This window comes from Cherax quadricarinatus, chromosome 32 (assembly GCF_038502225.1).
Source record: "Cherax quadricarinatus isolate ZL_2023a chromosome 32, ASM3850222v1, whole genome shotgun sequence".
NCBI classification, from domain to species: Eukaryota; Metazoa; Arthropoda; class Malacostraca; order Decapoda; family Parastacidae; genus Cherax; species Cherax quadricarinatus.
Window position 1 is genome coordinate 24,509,367 of NC_091323.1, and position 9,478 is coordinate 24,518,844.

General features: G+C 40.3%; 1 protein-coding gene across 5 annotated transcripts in view; it reads left to right on the plus strand.

Annotated features, from left to right (window-relative positions):
- Positions 1 to 9,478, plus strand: part of LOC128690150 (protein unc-13 homolog 4B-like) — a 195,102-nt gene that overhangs the window by 86,032 nt on the left and 99,592 nt on the right. For 4 of the 5 annotated variants that reach the window (XM_070090542.1, XM_070090543.1, XM_070090545.1 and 1 more), the window contains one exon: positions 6,352 to 6,499. The exons of the other annotated variant lie outside the window; for it this stretch is intronic. In XM_070090542.1, the coding sequence (XP_069946643.1) occupies positions 6,352 to 6,499 (148 nt within the window). The remainder of the gene's footprint in view (positions 1 to 6,351; positions 6,500 to 9,478) is intronic. 5 annotated transcript variants of the gene reach the window in all.

Consider the following 9,478-nt stretch of genomic DNA (forward strand, 5'->3'; position numbering starts at 1 on the left):
TCTGTTAGTGAGGAAATTATAGATCCATCGACCGACTTTTCCTGTTATTCCTTTAGCACGCATTTTGTGCGCTATTACGTCATGGTCACACTTGTCGAAGGCTTTTGCAAAGTCTGTATATATTACATCTGCATTCTTTTTGTCTTCTAGTGCATCTAGGACCTTGTCGTAGTGATCCAGTAGTTGAGACAGACAGGAGCGACCTGTTTTAAACCCATGTTGCCCTGGGTTGTGTAAATGATGGGTTTCTAGATGGGTGGTGATCTTGCTTCTTAGGACCCTTTCAAAGATTTTTATGATATGGGATGTTAGTGCTATTGGTCTGTAGTTCTTTGCTGTTGCTTTACTGCCCCCTTTGTGGAGTGGGGCTATGTCTGTTGTTTTTAGTAACTGTGGGACGACCCCCGTGTCCATGCTCCCTCTCCATAGGATGGAAAAGGCTCGTGATAGGGGCTTCTTGCAGTTCTTGATGAACACGGAGTTCCATGAGTCTGGCCCTGGGGCAGAGTGCATGGGCATGTCATTTATCGCCTGTTCGAAGTCATTTGGAGTCAGGATAACATCGGATAGGCTTGTGTTAACCAAATTCTGTGGCTCTCTCATAAAAAATTCATTTTGATCTTCGACTCTGTCTGGTTAGCGGCTTGCTAAAAACTGAGTCATATTGGGACTTGAGTAGCTCACTCATTTCCTTGCTGTCATCTGTGTAGGACCCATCTTGTTTAAGTAGGGGCCCAATACTGGACGTTGTTCTCGACTTTGATTTGGCATAGGAGAAGAAATACTTTGGGTTTCTTTCGATTTCATTTATGGCTTTTAGTTCTTCCCGCAATTCCTGACTCCTATAAGATTCCTTTAGCTTAAGTTCGATGCTTGCTATTTCTCTGACCAGTGTCTCCCTACACATTTCAGATATATTGACCTCTTTTAGCTGCTCTGTTATTCTTTTCCGTCGCCTGTAAAGGGAGCGCCTGTCTCTTTCTATTTTACATCTACTCCTCCTTTTTCTTAGAGGAATAAGCCTTGTGCATACATCGAGTGCCACCAAGTTAATCTGTTCTAGGCATAAGTTGGGGTCTGTGTTGCTTAGTATATCTTCCCAGCTTATATCGGTTAGGACTTGGTTTACTTGGTCCCACTTTGTTTTTGTTATTGAAGTTGAATTTGGTGAATGCTTCCTCGTGACTGATCTCATTATGTCGGTCTGGGGCTCCACACATACATGTCTGAACCTCAATTATGTTATGTTATGCGATCAGCATTGGGAGCTGACCGTAAACCGGGGGTCCACTGTATATCCACTCATTGTATGCTACACAATAACCGCACAAACATTATCATTACATTGTTGACAAAACCTGTTTACACAAACCCACGCTGCTTTCTCCACCACCGACGCTGCCTTCCCCACGACCCACACTGTCTTCCCCACCAACTATGCTGTCTTCCTCACCAATTGTTCTGTCTTTCCCACAGTGGTGGGCACAGCTAACTGAAAAGTTAGCTTTGTTAACTGCTAATCCGCTAACTAGAAAATTAGCTCCGCTAATGCTAAATTGCTAAACGGCCGAAAAAATTAGCAGAAGCTAACGCTAAACTAACTTTTTCATGTGAATTCAGATTCAGTTTAGTTTTTTGATCTTTTACTTTTCATACTTTTAGAACAGCCCTGGAGAGCTTCATAATAAGATATAAGGTTTTAATGAGACAAGATTGCCCAAAAATAAAGAAAACTCTGATACAAAGTGAAATTTTGTTAATACTTTAGGCTAATGGAAAGGACAGTGTTGCAAACAGTACTCTTCTTTAATACTCAAGTATAAGTACCATTGTTGTAAAATAATGAAGTAAAACTACTCGAGTAACTTTTTTTTGGTATTTGCTTTTTAAAAAGTACACTGAAATTGCTCACTACTTTTACTTTTACTTAAGTACTGAAGTCTTTTATTACTTTTACTTCACTACAATCTGATAATGATACGTTACTCGCTGCAGACTCCTCAACAACACCCTCAGGTGGAACAGAAACGTCTCCCCAATTCATAACGATAAGTGACAGTGCATTCCAGTGATCACTGATGCTGTAAGACTATAACAATGCTGCTGCTGCGTTGACAAGTCACATTTACATGTAGTCAGGCAATAGCGTGCCTGACCGACTGTCGGAGAAACTCCCACAACAGACAGGAACAAACACGTGCACCGTTGAAAAGGCATTGCTTTCCGACTACCAGTAACATATGAATTTTTATTTAGTGGACTCAAAGTTAGTGGAACTTTATTTAGCGGAAGCTAATTAGTCTGCTAACGGTTTCTGAAGTTAGCAGAAATGCTAATCTTCTAAACAAAAGTTAGTTCTGCTAATTAGCAGTTAGCGGAACTGTGCCCACCACTGCTTCCCCACCACCCACTATTTTTTGGCAGAAGGTTGATAATCATCTGGGTTTTCAGCACTATTTCTGGTATCCTGGGCATTGTTTTCTGTCACAAACTCCTCAAAACTATGAGATTCATCTGCACTGACACTTCAAATGTGTGTTAGAAATATCACTTGGGAAGGGAAGAGTCCTAGTTTGCCAGAGAGTGAGGTACTCCTTACTGCTAGGCTTGGTGACAAAGGTGTACTGAATTAGCACTTCCACAATGCAACGTGGTCTCCCAGATTTTTTTCATACTGCGCACACTGAGCACATAGACTTGTTCTACCATATGTAGGCCTTCCAGCTTTCTCCCACCAGTTCTGAAGCTGCTAGAATTTTGGCATAGTATTATGGGACTGACACTGGCTTGCAAGCCATGATATTACAGGACCGACAGTGAAAGCCTTAATACAGCCCTTCAATTTTAATCAGTGTAGCTTGATTGATAGCGCACTCAGCTCTCACACATTGAGGTTTGTGGTTCGATTCCCTGTATGGGTGGAAACATTATGATGTGTTTCCTTAAGACACCCGCTGTCACTCTTCACCTATCAGTAAAATAGGTAACTGGGTAATAGTCGAATGGTGTGGGTTGCATCCTGGGGACAAAATTTACCTAATTTGACTGAAATGCTCTGCATAACAAGTGGCTTTCTATATAGTAGTATGTCACTGATGTCAGCTAGGCTTCTATACTTTGTACATGCACTTGTAGAAGTACAGTAAATATTATTATTGGTATGTATTTAACAGTGACTTTCCTTACACTTTAAGTTTCTGAATCACTAATTTTGAGAGTGAACAGTTGAGCCAGAGTTGATCATCTGTTCGTTGCCTCAATAGTGAAATGTTGATATTTACATTTCCTTTCCTTACCCATTTCCATAATTAGGAATAAAATGAGATCTAACTGGAGATAATGGCTATACTGTACGAACAGTATATACACTGTGTATACAGTGGACCCCCGCTTAACGATCACCTCCCAATGCGACCAATTATGTAAGTGCGTTTGTACGTGTATGTTTGGGGGGTCTGAAATGGACTAATCTACTTCACAATATTCCTTATGAGAACAAATTCAGTCAGTACTGGCACCTGAACATACTTCTGGAATGAAAAAATATCGTTAACCGGGGGTCCACTGTATTTGGTTTTACTGTACTTCAGATTAGTGATAAATAATCAGAAATGTTTGAGATTGGGCTTGTGTGGCAGTTCTTGCATATCTTTCTTTCCCAGGTATGCTTATGCCATACATATACACTACTATAATTTGTCAAGGAGGAATTTGACAAGGAGGAATAACATCTTGTAGGAGTGAGGAAGAGCCAGTTGTGAGTGTGGGGGAAGTTCGTGAGGCAGTAGGTAAAATGAAAGGGGGTAAGGCAGCCGGGATTGATAGGATAAAGATAGAAATGTTAAAAGCAGGTGGGGATATAGTTTTGGAGTGGTTGGTGCAATTATTTAATAAATGTATGGAAGAGGGTAAGGTACCTAGGGATTGGCAGAGAGCATGCATAGTTCCTTTGTATAAAGGCAAAGGGGATAAAAGAGAGTGCAAAAATTATAGGGGGATAAGTCTGCTGAGTATACCTGGTAAAGTGTATGGTAGAGTTATTATTGAAAGAATTAAGAGTAAGACGGAGAATAGGATAGCAGATGAACAAGGAGGCTTTAGGAAAGGTAGGGGGTGTGTGGACCAGGTGTTTACAGTGAAACATATAAGTGAACAGTATTTAGATAAGGCTAAAGAGGTCTTTGTGGCATTTATGGATTTGGAAAAGGCGTATGACAGGGTGGATAGGGGGGCAATGTGGCAGATGTTGCAAGTGTATGGTGTAGGAGGTAGGTTACTGAAAGCAGTGAAGAGTTTTTACGAGGATAGTGAGGCTCAAGTTAGAGTATGTAGGAAAGAGGGAAATTATTTCCCAGTAAAAGTAGGCCTTAGACAGGGATGTGTGATGTCACCGTGGTTGTTTAATATATTTATAGATGGGGTTGTAAGAGAAGTAAATGCGAGGGTCTTGGCAAGAGGCGTGGAGTTAAAAGATAAAGAATCACACACAAAGTGGGAGTTGTCACAGCTGCTCTTTGCTGATGACAATGTGCTCTTGGGAGATTCTGAAGAGAAGTTGCAGAGATTGGTGGATGAATTTGGTAGGGTGTGCAAAAGAAGAAAATTAAAGGTGAATACAGGAAAGAGTAAGGTTATGAGGATAACAAAAAGATTAGGTGATGAAAGATTGAATATCAGATTGGAGGGACAGAGTATGGAGGAGGTGAATGTATTCAGATATTTGGGAGTGGACGTGTCAGCGGATGGGTCTATGAAAGATGAGGTGAATCATAGAATTGATGAGGGGAAAAGAGTGAGTGGTGCACTTAGGAGTCTGTGGGGACAAAGAACTTTGTCCTTGGAGGCAAAGAGGGGAATGTATGAGAGTATAGTTTTACCAACGCTCTTATATGGGTGTGAAGCATGGGTGATGAATGTTGCAGCGAGGAGAAGGCTAGAGGCAGTAGAGATGTCATGTCTGAGGGCAATGTGTGGTGTGAATATAATGCAGAGAATTCGTAGTTTGGAAGTTAGGAGAAGGTGCGGGATTACCAAAACTGTTGTCCAGAGGGCTGAGGAAGGGTTGTTGAGGTGGTTCGGACATGTAGAGAGAATGGAGTGAAACAGAATGACTTCAAGAGTGTATCAGTCTGTAGTGGAAGGAAGGCGGGGTAGGGGTCGGCCTAGGAAAGGTTGGAGGGAGGGGGTAAAGGAGGTTTTGTGTGCGAGGGGCTTGGACTTTCAGCAGGCATGCGTGAGCGTGTTTGATAGGAGTGAATGGAGACAAATGGTTTTTAATACTTGACGTGCTGTTGGAGTGTGAGCAAAGTAACATTTATGAAGGGGTTCAGGGAAACTGGCAAGCCGGACTTGAGTCCTGGAGATGGGAAGTACAGTGCCTGCACTCTGAAGGAGGGGTGTTAATGTTGCAGTTTAAAAACTGTAGTGTAAAGCACCCTTCTGGCAAGACAGTGATGGAGTGAATGATGGTGAAAGTTTTTCTTTTTCGGGCCACCCTGCCTTGGTGGCAATCGGCCAGTGTGATAATAAAAAATATAAGTTGTTTTATGAATAGAATTTAAGTAGTAACTGTATTATAACTTGCAGTACAGTTAGATTTTAGTGAAATATAGTACTGTAGCAAAATCCATAATCCCATATGTAAGTCAGTGTAAACATTTGTTGTATTGCAGATTTTTTATTTAAATATTTTTTAAATGAATTGAACAAAATGAATTTGTAAAATAATTGTGCTGGTAGTTGGTACTGTATATAATAATTTATAGTTAAAAGTGTGAAACCAGCCCAAGGAAGGTTGGACTTGGAGCTTCTCAACTCCCAACTGGCCCAGGATATTCAGGATATCATGGTGATATCCTGAATATTTTTCTTGAAATATTTTGATAATTTGGGGCGGAATTTTGCATTTAAAAGATGGAGGAGGGGTATTACTTGGGTCATATTTATTTTAGTAAAAAGTTCTGACTAATGGCTGATAATATATGGTACAGTGGAACCTCGGTATATGACCAGCTCCCTACTCGAACAAAGCTCAGCACTTGACCAAACAAATACAGCCTGCCAGAACTTTTCTGTAAACTATTTTGTGTTTCTTTGCAATTTTTTTTTTTTTTTTTTTTTTATTTGTATTTGTACAAATAAGTCACCATGGGGCCTACAACAATTAGTGATAACAGCCAACCAAACAGAAAATTGGTTGGGAAGAACTTGTTCGATACTCAAACAGAGCGGCACTCGAACAGCCTTCTGGAATGAATTAAGGTCACATACTGAGGTTCCACTGTATATACCTTATGTATGACTCATTTGCTATAATTCTTGACTTACATTAATACTGAGTTTCCCTACAAGGTGGGAAGCTTGCCTTAAGAATCGTGGACGTAATTCAACACAGTCTACGGAAGACCAACAGCTTGTTGCTGCTGTCAGTGTGGCTGGGGAAGTTTTCTCTTTCCTTTCAGAGGTCTCCTGCTTTTATCATGATGTATTTTTAAGGCAAGTACTGTTCTGTGCGTGTGTGTGTGCATGTGTTTGTGTACTTGCCTATGTAGTTGCAGGGTCACATCTTAGCTTATGGCATCTGCCTGTCAACTTGCTGCTTGCCAGATTCACTCTCTCTCCTAGCTGCATGGGCCCTATTGTATCTATTCTTAAAACTGTATGGAGTCTGCCTCCATCACTTCTTCATTAAGGTCATACCACTTCCCGACCATCCTAAGTCTGAGGAAATGCTTCCTGACATACCTGTGACTCTCCTGCCAAAAATTTCCAGCTTTAGCCCTGTTTCCTGCCTCTGAAACAGCCTGTCCCTGTTTCCCCTATCAATTCCTCTTAAGTATTTTGTATGTTATCATATCTTCCCTGGTCTTTCTGCTCTCCAGCATCATTAGATTAAATTTCTCGAGCTTTTCCTCATAGCTTTTATCCTTAGATCTGAAAATAGTCTCCTTGCATACTTCTGCACTTTATCCAATTATTTATAATTTGTATGTGTGCAGTTCTGCTCCCTTAACCTTAATTTTTTCAATAATAACTCGACCATACACTTGACCTGGTACAGAATATTCAACAGTCTTATTTCCCTATAGTTCTTTCTTTTATTCTCTTTTCCTTTATACTTTTTTTTTTCCAACAAGTCAACCATCTCCCACCGAGGCAGGGTGACCCAAAAAGAAAGAAAATCCCCAAAAAGAAAATACTTTCATCATCATTCAACACTTTCACCTCACTCACACATAATCACTGTTTTTGCAGAGGTGCCCAGATACAACAGTTTAGAAGTATATACGTATAAAAATACAAAATATATTTCCTTTATACATAGGAACTATATGCTTGTTTTAACTATCCTCTTGAGGTTTCCTCTCCTGAGTGTGGGTTATTTGTGAATTGTGCAAGGCATGAAAATATATTTTTGAAGAATTTAAAATACTTGTTTGGTTTTATATATATATATATATATATATATTTTTTTTTTTTTTTTTTTTTTTTTTTTTTTTTCCAACAAGTCGGCCGTCTCCCACCGAGGCAGGGTGACCCAAAAAAGAAAGAAAATCCCCAAAAAGAAAATACTTTCATCATCATTCAACACTTTCACCACACTCGCACATTATCACTGTTTTTGCAGAGGTGCTCAGAATACAACAGTCTAGAAGCATACACATATAAAGATACACAACATATCCCTCCAAACTGCCAATATCCCAAACCCCTCCTTTAAAGTGCAGGCATTGTACTTCCCATTTCCAGGACTCAAGTCCGACTATATGAAAATAACCGGTTTCCCTGAATCCCTTCACTAAATATTACCCTGCTCACACTCCAACAGATCGTCAGGTCCCAAGTACCATTCGTCTCCATTCACTCCTATCTAACACGCTCACGCACGCTTGCTGGAAGTCCAAGCCCCTTACCCACAAAACCTCCTTTACCCCCTCTCTCCAACCCCGCCTTCCTTCCCCTATAGATTTATATGCTTTCCATGTCATTCTACTTTGATCCATTCTCTCTAAATGACCAAACCACCTCAACCCCTCTTCTGCCCTCTGACTAATACTTTTATTAACTCCACACCTTCTCCTAATTTCCACACTCCGAATTTTCTGCATAATATTTACACCACACATTGCCCTGAAACAGGACATCTCCACTGCCTCCAACCGTCTCCTCGCTGCTGCATTTACCACCCAAGCTTCACACCCATATAAGAGTGTTGGTACTACTATACTTTCATACATTCCCTTCTTTGCCTCCATAGATAACGTTTTTTGACTCCACATATACCTCAATGCACCACTCACCTTTTTTCCCTCATCAATTCTATGATTAACCTCATCCTTCATAAATCCATCCGCCGACACGTCAACTCCCAAGTATCTGAAAACATTCACTTCTTCCATACTCCTCCTCCCCAATTTGATATCCAATTTGTCTTTATCTAAATCATTTGACACCCTCATCACCTTACTCTTTTCTATGTTCACTTTCAACTTTCTACCTTTACACACATTCCCAAACTCATCCACTAACCTTTGCAATTTTTCTTTAGAATCTCCCATAAGCACAGTATCATCAGCAAAAAGTAACCGTGTCAATTCCCATTTTGAATTTGATTCCCCATAATTTAATCCCACCCCTCTCCCAAACACCCTAGCATTTACTTCCTTTACAACCCCATCTATAAATATATTAAACAACCATGGTGACATTACACATCCCTGTCTAAGACCTACTTTTACCGGGAAGTAGTCTCCCTCTCTTCTACACACCCTAACCTGAGCCTCACTATCCTCATAAAAACTCTTTACAGCATTTAATAACTTACCACATATTCCATATACTTGCAACATCTGCCACATTGCTCCTCTATCCACTCTATCATATGCCTTTTCTAAATCCATAAATGCAATAAAAACTTCCCTATCTTTATCTAAATACTGTTCACATATATGCTTCAATGTAAACACCTGATCTACACATCCCCTACCCACTCTAAAACCTCCTTGCTCATCCGCAATCCTACATTCTGTCTTACCTCTAATTCTTTCAATTATAACCCTACCGTACACTTTTCCTGGTATACTCAGTAAGCTTATTCCTCTATTATTTTTACAGTCTCTTTTGTCCCCTTTCCCTTTATATAAAGGGACTATACATGCTCTCTGCCAATCCCTAGGTACCTTCCCCTCTTTCATACATTTATTAAACAAAAGTACCAACCACTCCAACACTATATCCCCCCCTGCTTTTAACATTTCTGTCATGATCCCATCAGTTCCAGCTGCTTTACCCCCTTTCATTTTACGTAATGCCTCACGTACCTCCCCCACACTTACATTCTGCTCTTCTTCACTCCTAAAAGATGGTATACCTCCCTGACCAGTGCATGAAATTACTGCCTCTGTTTCTTCCTTAACATTTAAAAGTTCCTCAAAATATTCTCGCCATCTACCCAATACCTCCATCTCCCCATCTACTA